The 18,401-nt window shown below is 40.0% G+C and overlaps 1 protein-coding gene and 1 long non-coding RNA gene across 5 annotated transcripts in view; one reads left to right on the plus strand and one right to left on the minus strand.

The window, feature by feature from the left end:
* Positions 1-18,401, minus strand: part of LOC309654645 — a 619,568-nt gene that overhangs the window by 170,072 nt on the left and 431,095 nt on the right. The window lies entirely within an intron of this gene.
* MPP7 (MAGUK p55 scaffold protein 7) overlaps positions 1-18,401 on the plus strand; it is a 261,809-nt gene that overhangs the window by 136,974 nt on the left and 106,434 nt on the right. For all 4 annotated transcript variants that reach the window (XM_082448953.1, XM_082448952.1, XM_082448955.1 and 1 more), the window contains 2 exons: positions 15,102-15,179; positions 17,507-17,587. In XM_082448953.1, coding sequence (XP_082305079.1) covers positions 15,102-15,179; positions 17,507-17,587 — 159 coding nt within the window. The remainder of the gene's footprint in view (positions 1-15,101; positions 15,180-17,506; positions 17,588-18,401) is intronic.

An 18,401-nucleotide genomic window follows, 5' to 3' on the forward strand; every position in this document is an offset into this window, starting at 1 on the left:
GGGGAGGGCCTGTTTCCTGGTTCATAAACACCCCTCTTTCTGTTCTGTGTTCTCACATAGTGGAAGGGGGAAAGGGGCCTCTGGGTTCTCTTTTATAAGAGCACTAACCCTCATTCAGGAGGTCTCTGCCCTCGTGACCTAATCGCCTCCCAAAGACCCACCTCCTGGTAACATCACATTGGGGGAATAAGTTTCAACATACGAATTTGAGGAGAAACATAAACATTCAGTCCATTGCAAAAGTTAAGTCAGTTGTCTAACTGGCAAGTAAGGTGCAGAACTGGGATTTAAACTCAGATGTATTTGAATCCAAGGCTCTTAATAAATTAAATTGATACTCCATCTTTAACAACTGTGAGAATGTTATAAATTCTTCATGTTTATTTTTCTTTGCCCTTGTCCTTTGCCCCCATGTGAATAGCAGTAAGACCCCTAAAACATCATGGACCTGTATGCTTATCTTTGGGGGCAGCAAGAAATACAACAGCTGGGAAGTTTTGATTGAACCCACGGACGGGGAGCTTGCGGATAGGGAGGGCCAGCTGTATTCCCTGCTCCCCCCCACTTCATATAAGGGATTTGCGCATCTGCAGACGTTGATACCCACAGGGGATCCTGGAACCAATCCCCTGCGGCTACCGAGGGGTGACTGTCTATCCCATCCTGTAGCAGGCTTGGGGGTAGGGGCAGTAGTGGTGGCTACTGGGAAGGGATGGAGTCTTTTGGGCCCGAGGAACCAGCAGAGTAACCTGCACAGAGCAGTGCCAGGTCTGCTGGGATTTCTTAGCACTACAGTGGTGCCCTCCTAACTGGTTTCCTGTTTCCAGAACAACTCCCGCCCCCCCGCCTCCCCCCCCCCCCCCCCCCGCATCTCTACAAGGAAAATGGAGGGAAGCACAAATCCGGCCTTGGATCTCCTCTTTAATGGCGTTTTGGGAAGGGTGAGGTCCAAGCCTCTTAGCATGAATCATCCGTCTGTATCTGGGAACCGAAAATAAGAGTTTTTAACCTTCTTGGGATCATAGGTCCCTTTGAGTTTTTGGTGAAAGTCTTGGATTAGTTTTCTAGAAAAACACGTGCAGACAGTTTGCACAGGGCTTCCAGGAGGCGGCAACCTTCCGAGAACCATCCGCCCCATAACGCGGACCCTAGACATGTAATCTGCCTCTTTTTAAAGACAGCTGATGCCATCTTCTGTTCCTAAAAGACTTTCTTTTAAAGCTCTAATTACAGTGCTTGCTTGTTAAAATGTAAACTGTTGGGTTGGCCAATAAGTGCCTTCGGTTTTTAAGTAAAAGTAAAAGACGCGTTTTTCATTTTCACCAAGAACTTTATTGAGCAACATATTCACCCTTTTGCTCCACTACCTTCTGCCATTTTTCAGGCAACTTCATAATTCCATCTTCCCAAAACTTTTTATCTTTTTGAGCAAAGAACTGTTCCAGGTGCCTTTTACAGTCTTCCAGGGGATTGAATTTTTTTCCATTAAGAGAATTTTGTAAAGGCCAGAATAAATGGAAATCTGAAGGTGCAGTGTCTGGTGAATACGGCAGATGAATCAGAACTTCCCAGCCAAGCTGTAACAGTTTTTGCCTGGTCATCAAAGCAACGTGTGGTCTTGCGTTATCCTGATGGAAGATTATGCGTTTACTGTTGACTGATTCTGGACGCTTTTTGTCGAGTGCCGCTTTCATTTGGTCTAATTGGGAGCAGTACTTGTTGGAATTAATCGTTTGGTTTTCCGGAAGGAGCTCATAATAGAGGACTCCCTTCCAATTCCACCATTTTCACAACATCACGTTCTTTGGATGAAGACCGGCCTTTGGTGTGGTTGGTGGTGGTTCATTGCGCTTGCCCCACGATCTCTTCCATTCCACATTGTCGTGCAGTGTCCACTTTTCATCGCCCGTCACAATTTGTTTTAGAAACGGAATGTTTTCGTTACATTTCAGTAGAGAATCTCATGGGGAAATATGGTCGAGAAGGTTTTCTTCGCTTAACTTATGTGGAACCCAAACATCAAAGCGACTGACATAACCAAGCTGGTGCAAATGATTTTCAGCGCTTGATTTGGATATTTTGAGTATGTCGGCTATCTCCCGCGTGGTATAACGTTGATTGTCCGCAATTATTGTTTCGATTGATCGCTATCAACTTCAACTGGTCTACCCGGCCGTGGAGCATCTTTCAGTGAGAAATCTCCAGCACGAAACTTCACAAAGCACTTTTGACACATTCGATCAGTCACAGCACCTTCTTCATACACTGCACAAATCTTTTTTTTTGCGTTTCAGTTGCATTTTTACCTTTCTTGAAATAATAAAGCATAACATGCTGAAAATGTTGCTTTTTTCTTCCATCTTCAATATTAAAATGGCTACACAAAAATTCACCAATTTTGATAAGTCTTTTTTTTAAATGCACGCTGATATGACAGCTGTCACATACAATCTAACGAAATTGTTTCGAATGAAGTTAAAGACAACTAAGTGCCACTAGAGCCATCTTACTGAAAAAACCGAACGAAACTTTTGGCCAACCCAATACAAGCAAGCCTAGGACACAGTGGACTGCTACTTGTACGTAGAGACCTGCCCGAATTCCATGATCTCACATCACCCCATCTGCCATTCGTGGTAACATCCACCATCACTCTGATAAAAATTTAGCAGTTCCCAGCTTTTCAATTAGTATTGAAATACAAATTTATTTTTTTTAATGGCAAATCTGATCATTTCACTATGAGGGCAGGAATGAAAGAGGTATGTACAAATACTGGACAGTTTATATACTTCTGGAGTGAATAATTCAAGTTCAATTTTTGTTGAATCACTAACACATTCCAAAGAAACTTGAATGCCGTGGCTACTCCCTCTAGAATATTGTTCTGGGAACCAAAGGAATCTGATCTGCGGAGAAAGTTCTGGGAAGTGATTTCAAGTAGAATCAGTACATAGTCAACCAGAATCAAAAGGTTGATGGTTTGTTGCTTTTTATAATTTATCTTAAGCCTAAAAACTGTTTTTGGTGCTTATAACCACTTTATCCCATGTCCGTTATAAGAATCTTTGTAGCAATGCTGCAAGCACCCTGGCCTGACTTGCAGGCAAAGTACCAGAGGCTCCCAGTGGTCTCCTGTGGAAAGGCTCCCCCCACCCTGCTTCTGGCTGTATCCCTGGAGTAAAGTTACAGCCTCAAAGCTCTGTTTTTGACTGTGCTTATAAGCACAAGTATACCCATAAACTCACGCCATAGAGAAGGAGGGTCTAGAGACAAAGACATTATAAGGATCTCTCCTTTAACCATGAAAAAGTAATTCCAAATTAGATGAACTGTTCTTTATAACTTAAAAAAAAAATTAAAATCAGGTAGAAACACTGGCCAAAATGGATCTCACCAGCCAAATGAACGTAATTACTCATGAAAATTCAAATATAAAGGTCCTTAGACTCTCCTCCTGGAAGTAAAAAGTGATTTCTTTTCCTTTTATAATAGTATTGCACCAGGGAACTGGATGCCACCTTGTTAGAGGCCAGAATTAATTTACATTAACTGACCAACTCAGCCTTCTAGTTCCTACAAGAAATTCTTAGAAGTTCTGGGTAAGTAATTGCAAACATTCTTTTAAATGCATTTCTGAGCTTGTAAGAAAGAAAGGGAAATCACTTGTTTTAGAAGTGAAGTGGAAACCAGATGCCCTGCAGGTAGCTGACCGCTTGAGCTTCTGCTGTGTCTGTGATGGAGCCGTTGGCCAGAGCTGGGGTTGCGGGTCGTTGTCCTGACGTTCCAGCTGCACGGACGGCTGGGAAACACAGAAGACAGCTACTCTCCTGGGGTTACTCTGTTCGCGACTGGGAAGGAGTGGAAGACACCAAGTCGCTTTCTAGGGAGATGGTGAGGAATCTGGTCGGCCTCATCCTGGGATTAGGTAGGAACAGAAGAAAGTCTGCTCTAAGAATATGTAACCATGAATCTGTTGGTCCATGGCTTGGGGTTTGAGTTTTTTATCTGCAAAGTCCAAGAGTCCCGAGCTGTGAAATTAGCCAAGGGTCTAGTGCCCTCAGAAGCAAATAAAAAAGTATTTCTGCAAAGGTATACCTCTCACCCAGGACTCCCTCACATAATGCCCCAGATTACCGAGCATTTGAGAAAACAGTTTCCCTTCAGCCTGCAGTCAGCAGACACCACCAATAACAAGGCGAGGGAGGAGTGCACGTCCTCGGAAGTGCGGCCCTTGACCCGCCGCCTCTGTCCAGCTGCAGGGAGTCCCCGTGGAGGGAGAGGGTTGGTGTCGGAGAGCAGCTGTCCGCCTCAGGAACTGTCACGAACAGACGCGTTTGAATACGACGTACAGGGAAACCTTAGGGAGACTGCATTTCACATCCGTGTCACTGGCAAAATGTCTGCTGGTGCCAAGTATTAGCAAGGGTTCTGGCCATGGGTAACACGCACACACTTTCAGGCACCCAGGCAGGGCAGGAAGGAGTCACGTGAATGGATATTTAATAGCAAAATGTGTTAACGGCCAGTGTTCCTCAATTGAAAAGTGGGTATATAAACTACTGTTGATTAATTTGATGGAATATTGTTCAGCTGTCAGAATGAATGAACTGGATCCGCATGTATCAACACAGATAGGGCAGATTGTATTGAATGAAAACTCCAGTCGTAACAGAAACAGTGCCACTTATGTACATTTAAAACGATAATAGAATGTATTGTTTTTTTAATTGAAGTTGATTTACAATGTTTCAGGTGTACAGCAAAGTGATTCAGTTATACATATACATATATATTTGTCCAATTTGTTTATTTTTAACATCTAAAATTTTTGAAAATGGTTTCATTATTAATGTTCCATTTTAAAACACTTCAGACATATAAAAAATAAAGTATGATAAATAAGCTGCATACCCAGCATTAAAATTAAAGCGATATTAACCTCGTATAGTTGCTTCAGATACCGTATGAAATAAATCATAGGAGGCGTGGCTAAAGGCCCATGCTGAAACTGCTGGATATATTCCCATACACACTTCCATATTTTTAAACATATATACATCCATAAACAGTACGTGCTATTCTGTTCACAGTCGCCAAGACATGGAAACAACCTAATTAATTGTCCATCGACAGAGGAATGGATAAAGAAGATGTGCTGCATATACACAGTGGAATATTACTCAGCCATAAAAAGGAACGAAATTTTTGCCATTTGCAACAACATGGATGGACTTGGAGGGCATTATGCTGAGTGAAATAAGTCAGACAGAGAAAGACAAAAACTGTATGATATCACTTGTGTGGGGAATCTAAAAAAACACAACAAACTAGTGAATATAACAAATAAGAAACAGCCTCGCAGATATAGAGAACAAACTAACGGTTACCAGTGGGCAGAGGGAAGGGGGGAGGGGGAGGGGTTAAGAGGTACAAACTATTAGGTATAAAATAAGCTACAAGGATATTGTACAACACAGGGAATATAGCCAATATTTCATCATAACTAAATGGAGTATGACCTTTAAAAATTGTGAATCACTATATTGTACACCTATAACTTATATAATATTGTACATCAATTACACTTCAGTAAAAAAAAAGAAAATATTTAGAAGCAAACAATAGTGCGCTATACACAATGACTAACATTTTTTAAAAACACACATGAAAACCGCCTTTGGCATCCTTATCATCAGAAGCATCTCCTGAAAGGAGGGCAGAGATGAAAAGAGGGAGAGGCGAGCACATGCTCTCACTTCCAGTTTCCTAGCGGACAGAGTGACTGGACAGGAGTCCTCTGTCACCTTCATGCCACCAGCCGTGCAGGCGGTCTGATGCGCCACCCCGTACTGAGCGCTGCGAAGTGAGCGCCAAAGAGCGCAGCGGCAGAAATGGACAAACATGTCTTCCTTCTCATCTCTGCGATTAATGAATAATGAATGGAAGAGGGACCAGTCATATTTTAACTTAAACAGATCTCCTGAATCTCCCCTTTGTGTGATTATACCCTCTTAGCTCTTTCCCCCGTTACCTTTCTAAATAGAAAGGTTAGAAGCACTTACACTCTTGCTATATTTTGTTTCCAAATTGCCTCTGAGTATCTTTCTCCTGGGATGGGTGTTTATTTCAGTTAATATTTTATGAATGAGTAAAACTCCGATTAGAATAGTGTATCTTTTCTTTTGTCCCTAGTCGTTTGTATGATGTACGTGTGGGGCTGGGTCACGTAAAGAAGGAAAGAATGAAGTAAGATAAGAACAGAAAAATATTAGAAAACAAAAATGGTAAAAACTAATGAATCTAAAAGGTGTTTCTTTGAAAACACAGTAAAATCAGTATTAGTTAACTAATGTAGGGATGAGGGGTGAAAATAAAGTTACAAACACCAAATAAGAGATGGTAATGAAGGAAAAAATATGGAGTAAATTCAAAGACTTCTAAGAGACTATTTTGCTTAAGTAGCTTCAGGTAGCTTTTTTTTAAAGCCAGACAAAAATGGATAATTTTCTAGGAAATAGTATTTTCTGCAGCTGATACTAGGAGAGATAGAAACACCTAATTGGAGAAATTTCTGTAAACAAACCAGAAGAAATAAAGTACCAAAATATATCAGAGACAGCTGGTTTCTCAGGGGAATGCCATCAAATATTTAAAGAAGAGATCACTCCACTGGTATTTAGATGTTCCCAGAGCACATAAAAGGTAGAAAGCTTCCATAATTTTAAAATAACGAAATGAGTATAACATTGATATCAAGACCCAGTAAAGGCAGGACCAAAAGAAATGTCGTCTTAATTATGAATATTGATGCAGAAATTCTAAATAAAGTATTGGCCAGTGGAATTCCCCGCACATTGAAAGAACAATACATCGTAACACATGAAGTTCATTGTGGGTTGGATGGGTTAGGATTTGGAAATTTATAAAGAGAACTCATATTAACGGGTCAGATAGGAAAAACAGTATGTATAGACTGAAAAACATTTTGTGAAATTGAGCATTCATTCTTTAAAAATACTCTTGATAAATTTAGGATGCGTGGGTCGTGATTTCACGAGATAATATTTATCTGTGGCGATGTGAAGCCAGAATTTATCACCTTAAAGACAGGAACAAAACAAGAATGTCAGCTCTCATCAGTTTTATAAACTTTTTTTCTGGAGGTGTCAGCCAAGAAAATTAGCCCAAAGAGGGAGGTGAGTTGTAGAAAATGGAGAGGAGGACATACAGTTAGCACTACTGCCTCTGATCTTTGTTGTTTTCTTGTTTTTCAGTTTTAAATTTACCCTTCTCTTTCTTGTCCCTTTTTTTCTCGAGCTAAAGTTTTTTTGTTTGTTTTTTTTTCCTTTTGGAGAAAGATTAAATTATTATTTTTAAAAGAGGGTCCCAGCCATTAGAATACTTTCACTTTTTTAATCTTTACACAATATAGTGTGTAATTTTAAGCTCTTCTAGGTTGTCATTGTGATGCGTGGATCTTCTTTTAATACGGAATTCCCTCCTCTCCATGTTTTTAAATAAAGGAGGGAGATAGCGGGGTGTGTGTGTGTGTGTGTGTACTGTCTGTGTGCACACATGTGCATTTCTGGATTGGGTACCAGGATTAACACAGCAGAGATTCAAACCACCGTGCTTTTTAATACTCATAATAGAAGGCAAAAGGATTTTACAGCTTTGGTTTATTTAATAGCATTCAGGTAACCTTGATTGTGGTTTTCAGTTTACCTCTACACATCATTGAGAGGTTTAAAACAAATGATTGCATTGAGATTGGTCAAGCTTTATTTATACTTTTGTTATTGAAGCTTCATTTAAGGCAATTTCTACTGTACGTGTACCAAAATCAGATTGCTGGCACCAGATTTCCTTACAGAAATTGAACATTTATTTTCAAGATGTGAATGTAAATGAAGGTACCTATAGTTTTCCTATAAGCCTTGGTTACATATGCAAATGATTTTTATATTAACTGACTTCTTCTGATTAGAAATGTAATTACAGAAAACAAACCCTTATGGACACTATTTAATAGACCATAAACGTATATACATTTTGAGTTGTCCTTTTTTTCTTAATAGTGTATTTTAAACATTTCAGCACATGCCATTCTTTTTTAGGATCTTGTTTTTGAATAATTGCATATTTTTCTATCATGTGAAATTAATGTAACCAGAGTCTCCCCTTCTCCCCAGACTCTTTTTTTTTTTTTAACGCCTAGGCCCTTTCTCTCCTCAATTCCTTCCAGTTTTGCTCTCTCCTTGTTCTTCAAGGGAGAAAAATGAAGTACACTTTTATTATGCGGTTGAATCTGCAAAGGGAAATGTTTATTTAAAATAAATGAGGTTTTGCACATTTGGCGATCCATAATATTTAGTAAGGGACGCTGTTTGCCTTATTGCTAAAGCCACGACTTTGGTTATATATTTGTCTGTTTGATTCCGGAATGTTACCCCTCAGGGAAACTTGCCAAACTGTATATCAGAGGGAACTTTTCTGGGGTGTAAAGGGAAATTACATAGTGGATAACGTGAAGTGATGCCATCTCATCCAATAGAGAAGGCACTAGCCACACACGGATGTTTAAATTTAAATGAATTAAAATTACGAATTCAGTTCCTCAGGCCCACTAGCCACAGTCCAAGCGCTCAGTCAAGGAGCCACGCAGCTGGTGACTCAGCATAGCGAACGAGCAGAGGATGGGTCCAGCATCAGAACGTGCTGTTGGGCAACCTTGGGGTCACGGCTGTACATGTTACCTGTTTTTATATTAGAGTTTTTACGTCACTTTGGTTTTAAATTTTTGTTCCTAGTATTATAAATACTAGTAAAAAGCAGAATTTCAAGGTGTTTGGAAACGGTGAACAGTTCAAAATTATTTAGAGTAATTTTTACTTTGCTAACCAACTTAAATTTTAAAATTATGTACTGAAGTAAAACACATCTGGACAAAGGGTTGCCAGCATCTGGAAATTCTAGGAGAACATTTAAAATATTCTTGATTTAGTACAAAGTCCAGGGACGGGCAGGGGAGGGTAGGCTCTTGTATCCTTGAGTGAGGGTCTTGGGAGGATGATGGAGAAAGAGGAAGCTGTTTTTAAAAGACACTCAGAAGAAGCAAATTACGTGGAAAAATAACGTATTTATTTGGGGCATGTAGTTTTAGGTTATAATTATAGTAGTTTGATAAATCTAGAAAAATTAGAAACCATAGGAAGGGAAAAAACCAAGGGGGAGGGGTGGACGGGAACCGTCAATCATCCTGTTGTCATTGGCAACAGCCGTTGTGACTTGTCACCTCTCTATCCAGCCTCCTTTCTGTCATATTCATTCAGCAGTGAATGAGGTCAGTGGAGAACACAGACGAGATCTGAGAGGCCAGTGGGGTGATTAAGTGCCCTGAAGCTAAGCCAGATGGCCTGAGTTTTAAATCCCAGCTCTGCCATTTGTGGGACCATAGACAGTTATTTAACTGTGTACCTGTTTATCTGTAAAACTGAGACAACTGACAGTGCTATCTACCTTTTAGTGTTCTTGTGAGGGTCACGGAATTAAAATACTAAACTCATTGAAGACCACGTTATTAAGAGTCCTGATAACTGAGGTAATACAGGCACATGAGCTTCGGGGCTTATTGTTGCAGGAAGGCAGACACTTAAACAGGTAGTTGCAATAAAGTTAGATAACTTTTATGAGCGGGTAAGTTTAGTATTCTGTGATAGTATATGTTCAAGTGACCTAATTCTTGATAATTATTTAAGCAAAATTAATTTAGCTTTTAGGACAGTTGGTTTCATTTTAGATTATATTTTGTTAGTTTCTTCAAATCAGCTGTTACTTGTTTCATGGCTTATATTCCGTAAAAATTGTTTATTACCATAATATGATAAATATTGAAAGCTACCAAGATATTAAGTAAAAATGTTGCCCTGATCATTCTGGTAATATCATAAGTGTCAAAACTCTTTCCCTGATGCTTTGCGTTAGGTACCAGGTTGCCAAAAAGGTAATAGAATCCTCTCTTAGCAATAGCATCTGCCTAATCAAAATAAAATCTATCTTCCAGACTTTTTACAAGAGAGTTTGGTTAGCTTTGAGCATAATTAAAAGAGTATTTTACTTGATACCTATTAAAAACAGGAAACCATGAGGTACAACTGTTTTTCATATATAGTGGGGGGCAATCTCCTCAACTGGAAATAAGAAGAGGCTAAAGTAAGTTTTCAAGCATAAAAATTTAAGGGCACCGAGATTGGTTCAAGGTGGCGGAGTAGAAGGACGTGCTCTCACTCTCCCTTGCGAGAACACCAGAATCACAACTACCTGCTGAACAATCATCGAAAGGAAGACACTGGAACTCACCAAAAAAGATGCCCACATCCAAAGACAAGGGAGAAGCCACAATGAGGTGGTAGGAGGGGCGCAATCACAATAAAATCAAATCCCATAACTGCTGAGTGGGTGACTCACAAACTGGAGAACACTTATGCCACAGAAGTCCACCCACTGGAGTGAAGGTTCTGAGCCCCACCTCAGGCTTCCCAACCTGGGGGTCTGGCAACGGGAGGAGAAATTCCCAGAGAATCAGACTTTGAAGGCTAGTGGGATTTGATTGCAGGACTTCAACAGGACTGGGGGAAACAGAGACTCCACTCTTGGAGGGCACACACAAAGCAGTGTGCGCGTCGGGACCCAGGGGAAGGAGCAGTGACCCCATAGGAGACTGAACCAGACCTACCTGCTAGTGTCGGAGGGTCTCCTGCAGAGGCGGGGGTGGCTGTGTCTCACCATGAGGACAAGGACACTGGCAGCAGAAGTTCTGGGAAGTATCCCTTGGAGTGGGACCTCCCAGTGTCTGCCGTTAGCCCCACCAAAGAGCCTGTAGCCTCCAGTGCTGGGTTGCCTCAGACCAAACAACCAACAGGGAGGGGCCCCGGCCCTACCCATCAGCAGTCAATCGGATTAAAGTTTTACTGAACTCTGCCCACCAGAGCAACACCCAGCTCTACCCACCACCAGTCCCTCCCGTCAGGAAACCTGCACAAGCCTCTTAGATAGCCTCATCCACCAGAGGGCAGACAGCAGAAGCAAGAAGAACTACAATCCTGCAGCCTGTGGAACGAAAAACATATTCACAGAAAGATAGACAACATGAAAAGACAAAGGACTAAGTACCAGATGAAGGAACAAGATAAAACCCCAGAGAAACAACTAAATGAAGTGGAGGTAGGCAACCTTCCAGAAAATGAATTCAGAATAATGATAGTGAAGATGAGCCAGGACCTCGGAAACAGAATGGAGGCAAAGATCGAGAAGATGCAAGAAATGTTTAACAAAGACCTAGAAGAATTAAGGAACAAACAGCTAGAAGAATTAAAGAAAAAACAAGCAGAGATGAATAATACAATATCTGAAATGAAAAATACATTAGAAGGAATCAATAGCAGAATAACTGAGGCAGAAAAATGGATAAGTGACCAGGAAGACAGAATGGTGGTATTCACTGCCATGGAACAGAATAAAGAAAAAAGAATGGAAGGAAATGCAGACAACCTAAGAGACCTCTGGGACAACATTAAATGCACCAACATTCTTATTATAGGGGTCCCAGAAAGAGAAGAGAGAGAGAAAGGACCCGAGAAAATATTTGAAGAGATTATAGTCGAAAAGTTCCTTAACATGGGAAAGGAAATAGCCACCCAAGTCCAGGAAGTGCAGAGAGTCCCAGGCAGGATAAACCCAAGGAGAAACACATCGAGACACATAGTAATCAAATTGACAAAAATTAAAGACAAAGAAAAATTATTAAAAGCAATAAGGGAAAAACGACAAACAACATACAAGGGAACTCCCATAAGGTTAACAGCTGATTTGTCAGCAGAAACTCTACAGGCCAGAAGGGAGTGGCAGGATATATTTAAAGTGATGAAAGGGAAGAACCTACAACCAAGATTACTCTACCCAGCAAGGATCTCATTCAGATTCAATAGAGAAATCAAAAGCTTTACAGACAAGCAAAAGCTAAGAGAATTCAGCACCACCAAACCAGCTCTAAAGAAATGCTAAAGGAACTTCTTTAAGTGGGCAACACAAGATAAGAAAAGGACCTACAAAAACAAACCCAAAACAATTAAGAAAATGGTCATAGGAACATACATATTAATAATTACCTTAAATGTGAATGGATTAAATGCTCCAACGAAAAGACACAGACTCGCTGAATGGATACAAAAACAAGACCCATATATATGCTGTCCACAAGACAGCATATATTAGAAGAGCTAACACCCATCCTTCTCAAACTCTTCCAAAAAATTGCAGAGGAAGGAACACTCCCAAATTCATTCTATGAGGCCACTATCACCCTGATACCAAAACCAGACAAAAATACTACAAAAAAAGAAAATTACAGACCATTATCACTGATGAATATAGATGCAAAAATCCTCAACAAAATACTAATGAACAGAATCCCACAACACATTAAAAACATCATACACGATCAAGTGGAATTTATCCCAGGGATGCAAGGATTCTTCAATATACGCAAATCAATCAATGTGATACACCATATTAACAAATTGAAGAATAAAAACGATATAATCATCTCAGTAGATGCAGGGAATCAGACTCCCTGACTTCAGACTATACTACAAAGCTACAGTAATCAAGACAATATGGTACTGGCACAAAAACAGAAATATAGATCAATGGAACAAGATTGAGAGCCCGGAGATAAACCCACACACATATGGTCACCTTATTTTTGATAAAGGAGGCAAGAATATACAATGGAGAAAAGACAGCCTCTTCAATAAGTGGTTCTGGGAAAACTGGACAGCTACATGTAAAAGAATGAAATTAGAACACTACCTAACACCATACACAAAAATAAACTCAAAATGGATTAAAGACCTAAATGTAAGACCGGACACTATAAAACTGTTAGAGGAAAACATAGGAAGAACACTCTTTGACATAAATCACAGCAAGATCTTTTTTAACCCCCCTCCTAGAGTAATGGAAATAAAAACAAAAATAAACAAATGGGACCTAATGAAACTTAAAAGCTTTTGCACAGCAAAGGAAACTATAAACAAGACAAAAAGACAGCTCTCAGAATGGGAGAAAATATTTGTAAACGAATCAACGGACAAAGGATTAATCTCCAGATCTCCAAAGAAGACATACAGATGGCCAAGAGGCATCTGAAAAGCTGCTCAACATCACTAATCGTTAGAGAAATGCAAATCAAAACAACAGTGAGGTATCACCTCACACCTGTTAGAATGGGCATCATCAGAAAATCTACAAACAAGAAATGCTGGAGAGGATGTGGAGAAAAGGGAGCCCTCTTGCACTGTTGGTGGGAATGTAAATTGATACAGCCACTATGGAGAAGAGTATGGAGGTTCCTTAAAAAACTAAAAATGGAACTACCGTATGATCCAGCAATCCCACTACTGGGCATATACCCAGAGAAAACCATAATTCAAAAAGACACATGCACCCCCATGTTCATTGCGGCACTATTTACGACAGCCAGGTCATGGAAGCAACCTACATGCCCATCGACAGACGAATGGATAAAGAACATGTGGCACAGGGCTTCCCTGGTGGCGCAGTGGTTGAGAATCTGCCAATGCAGGGGACACGGGTTTGAGCCGTGGTCTGGGAAGATCGCACATGCCGCAGAGCAACTGAGCCCGTGTGCCACAACTACTGAGCCTGCGCATCTGGAGCCTGTGCTCCACAACAAGAGAGGCCGTGATAGTGAGAGGCCCGCGCACCACGATGAAGAGTGGCCCCCGCTTGCCGCAACTAGAGAAAGCCCTTGTACAGAAACGAAGACCCAACACAGCCAAAAAAAAACAAAAAAACAAAAAAACAGGTGGCACATCTATACAATGGACTATTACTCAGCCATAAAAAGAAATGATATTGGGTCATTTGTAGAGACGTGGATGGACCTAGAGACTGTCATACAGAGTGAAGTAAGAAAGAGAAAAACAAATATCGTGTATTAATGCATATATGTGGAATGTAGAAAAATGGTGCAGATGAACCGGTTTGCAAGGCAGAGAGAGAGACACAGATGTAAAAAACAAACATATGGTCCCCAAGGGGGGAAAGCAGGGGCGAGGGGTGGTAGTGTGATGAATTGGGAGATTGGTGTTGACATATACATATACTAATTTGTATAAAATAGATAACTAATAAGAACCTGCTGTATAAAAATGTAAAATTCAAAAAAAAAAATTTAAGGGCCCCTGTGTAAGAGCTGAAATAGATTAAACTTAGGTGCCAACAGTTACAAATTTGTCAAAGCTCCCCTCATTTCTTAGCAATCATTCTAGGTTTTTTAAAGGAACTCAGTTAGTCTTCTAATGCATTAAAATGTATTCTTGCCTTTGTGTTCCTTTGGTCATGGTGATGGGAAACGGGCAAAATTATCTTGTATTAATAGAATTTTACTGGTTTTACAGAATGAAAAACTGAAGCTGAATAGTTACGAGAGGTGTCTGTAGTTATGAGCGATCCCTTTGTTTTGTAGAAATTTGAATGGGTTGCGGGGAGCTGACTGTTTGGAAGAAAAAAAAAGAGAGAAGAAGTGAAGGGAGCTGTGTGCTCCGTGAGGTCTTCTGGGAGCGCTGGCCCTCGGTCTGCACGACGCCTGGTTCTTTGCTCTGGGTGGTTATTACACACCAAGCTGTCAGAACATGGCTGCCAGCTTCTTGCTTTGCTTTAATCATAATTTATGTTTTTAGCAGGTATGTAACCTACAACTGCTGCTCGAAGTATCGAAGCAATTATGTTTTAGAAATTAAAGATTTTATAAAGCTAATGTTTGTTTGGGGAACAGAGTTTAGCTTTTGCGTGGGTTCTATTTAATGATGAACCCACCCCCCGGTTTGACTTTATGTTACAAACACTGAAGCACGGTAATAGATGAATTAGGCGCGCCTGTTTGTCATCTGTAGGTTTACAGAAACATGTTTAGGATGTTCAGTAGATCAGTTGCTGTTGAAATGATCCAAGTAGTTGAATGTCTCAGGTTGCTTGCTAGCAGGTGAGCTTATGTTCATTTGCTTTCGTTCCAGATTCACGAGAAGCTTCACTACTACGAGAAGCAGAATCCCACGCCCATCCTCCAGGGTGCAGCAGCCTTAGCTGGTGACGTAAGTGTGCCTTTCTGAGCTCAGGGGGACTCGTCCTCCGCGGCCCCTTGGGGGCAGGACTCACCCTAGTGCAGACAGAGGCGTGTGACCCTAGCAGTGAAAACCGAAAGAAGCTGCAAATATCTCCAAAAGTCCTGTCACCACTGAGTTTACGCTGACACTAGGCTGATTTTCGTTCACTTTCCTGTCCTAAAGATTTTGCATGGAGATGACCGTGTTATCCTGCCTTGGTAACTACGAAACAGGAATTTTAGTCTGTGCCTCTGTGGGGAGAGATGCTATCAGCTGCTAGAGTCCGAGAAAGTCACAGGCAAGAGAAAAGCTTCGGAGAAACAGAGACAAGACGGCTGTATCGCTGGCAGTCCTGAAACTGACAGACGCTAGTGCAGGAATGAGGCGGACGAAATACGTAAAAAGTCAGGGTTGTTTTTTAAATGGATTGTAAAGCGTAGTAGTGACTTATGGGTATTAGACCTTTCCAAATTACCTTCATAACCGAAAAATAAATTTGAGCAGCAGTTGGCATTGATGGAGTAGTTAATTTCCTGTAGCTATAATTTTATTTTAAATCTGGGTCAGGGAACTAACTTGCTGTTTCTTACTGTTAACTTGTGGACTCAGATGAACTGAGCACAGACCTGGATGAACTACAGGGGACACTAAGCTGGGCAAGAAATACATGTGGCGTGGAGGCTGGTTTTAGTGACACCCTACAGCCTATCTGTTGTTTTTTAATCTTTTACGTCATTACAATAAAACAAACTTTAGTTCCGTTTAGTAAGATATTAAGGCTGTAGGTATAATGAAAAAAATTGACCATCTTCAAAGGTTGATTTTCTTTGATAATACCGTGTATTCTAGTTTAGAAAATAAAGCATGTGTAATGAATCTCCAAGTTGTGTGTTACCTGTTTAGTCCCCATTTTTTCCTTCCATTTCTACAGAGATTACAAATTACAAGGGTGTTGCAATATACATGTTTTGTGAAGAAGCTTACCTCTGTTGCAGAACCAAAACACTTTTGACACTTGAGAGAGCCTTGAAAACCAGTTTTAAAACATTTATTGTTGAGGGTTTAGGGAAATATTTATTTATAAACCAATGTAATTAAGGCCCAGTCATGTTACAACAATATTGCATTTTCTTTTCATTAGAGATTTTTATGACAATATAAACTTAGCCTTTTGTAATTCCTCAGAGCAGTGTATTTAAATGTTTGATTCAAAAGTGCAGAGAGCCTTTTGTGTCATTTTGTAAGTTAAAAATTCTGTAAAAAAATGTTACCTTGAAAAAGGAAAAGCACTTTTTGAAATGTAATCAGTGAATATGTCAATTTTATCTGATTTTATTTTTTGTGTATAATTTATATTACACCCCTCGTTTAGAGAAAAGTCCTTTCCAGAGACAAGAGCAATTATTTTTAGTTCGTTAGAAACTATAGGGACGAATGGAACTTTCATGCAGTGTTCTGAGAAGGGTTTTTAAATGAAAGTATATGTACATATTTTGCATTCAGTGCTGCATTTTTTCATAATTCTAATTTTTTTTTCTATTTGAATCTTGCTTTTCTTCTTACGAAAATGATATGATCCTTCTTATAGCCTAAGATTGAGTAGAGATTTTGATAGAGGCCTCTTAATGCGGAACACAAGGCAGGTTCCAAGCTCCGCCCCTTTCTTCTTCGGCTTCAGCTGGAACCGGCAGTGGGAATCTATAATCCTGGTGGTACAGAACAGTCAGCATCTGAGGTAGCAGCATACTTGTCAACCTATTATAAGTCATTTTATGATTAACCTATTTTATATTTAACAGACTGTGTAGGTAAACATAATAAAAGTTTCAGATCATTTGCTCTTTTAGAGGCATTCTAGTTCTTTTTACCCCAGCTCTAAACAGCAAGCTACTGTGGGTTTTTAGAAACCCTGTGGATTTCACCACCTCATTCAGAAGTTCTTTTTTCTGTTTTTTTTTTTTCTTTTTTCTTTTTTACAATGTCAAAGCTTGACCCAGTCCTTTTTACAAGTGGTCCTTTGTCTGCATGCAAAAGACCATTTCGTAGATGAAGTGCTGGGATTTGCCCCCTGTGAAATAAATCAGAAGGTGATCTAGCTGATACGATTTCTTGAGTTGTACTCAGCGGAGAGCGTGGGCTGGGATCAGGGCTACTAAGAGCCTCAAAAGAAGAACAGTGATTGATAGTGTGTTTTCTTTCCTGCTGACTTGTGCTTAATCACTGAAAAAGTAGCAGGAGAGCTTCTCAGTTGTCACACGTGGAGCTCCCCTTGCCCTTACTACCTGTTCTTCATGTCACTGTGGTCTCCCATGCAGCTGGCGGAAGAGCTTCGGAACAAGCCACTGAACAGTGAGATCCGAGAGCTGTTGAAACTACTGTCAAAACCCAACGTGAAGGTGAGGGCGTGTGACACCTGTAATAAATATATCCGAAAAAGGCCACTTTCTGGGACTTCAGATGAATTCTGTTTCGAGCATCAATTTTCAAGTGAATGAATTTTCAAATAGTGCACAGTGTTTTAATCGCCTAAGTCCCATTAAGGAAAAAGAGTTGAGCTTTTGATGATAATGTTGTGACAGTCTATAAAATACTTAAATTGGGAAGCTCAGGATTTAAGTTGGCAAATATAATGGAGCTTCAAGGTCGTTTTTCTTTTAAATGAAGTTAAGCGTACAGGATACAGAACCTATTAGCGATTTTGTTTAGGTTCATTTTGCTTGGGTAAATAATGGTGTGCCAGTGTATTTGACAACAGTATCTATTTTTCTATGGGACTGTCTCAGCATTCCTCTTCCTCTCCCCATTTCCTGCCCCCTCTTCTGCCAATTTGTGTTTTAATGCATCGTACCATTTTACAGAGCAAAGCATTTTTCCAGTGTAAGTACCAGTAAAATATTGGCAGATCCATTTCGAGTCTCTGTTTTTCTTACAAGTTTATCACTTATTTTTCCTCCAGGTGTGATTAGTCAACGATGTGATTTGGAAATTTTCCTGTTAATTCTAAGGTCATTAATGTATTAAATCCTATAACTCATACATTTTGTACTTGATACTACTGCACTTGTATGTGAAATATTTTCTAGGAGTCAGAATTACCTGTAGATCAGTAATTATGTAATCAAAATGATCAGTTATGTCATGATTTCTGTTAAGCATATATAGACTGTTGCATGAAAATGTCCATCTAGATGCAAAAACTGATGATTTATT

Source organism: Balaenoptera physalus, assembly GCF_965194825.1.
Source record: "Balaenoptera physalus genome assembly, chromosome: 2".
Classification (NCBI taxonomy): domain Eukaryota; kingdom Metazoa; phylum Chordata; class Mammalia; order Artiodactyla; family Balaenopteridae; genus Balaenoptera; species Balaenoptera physalus.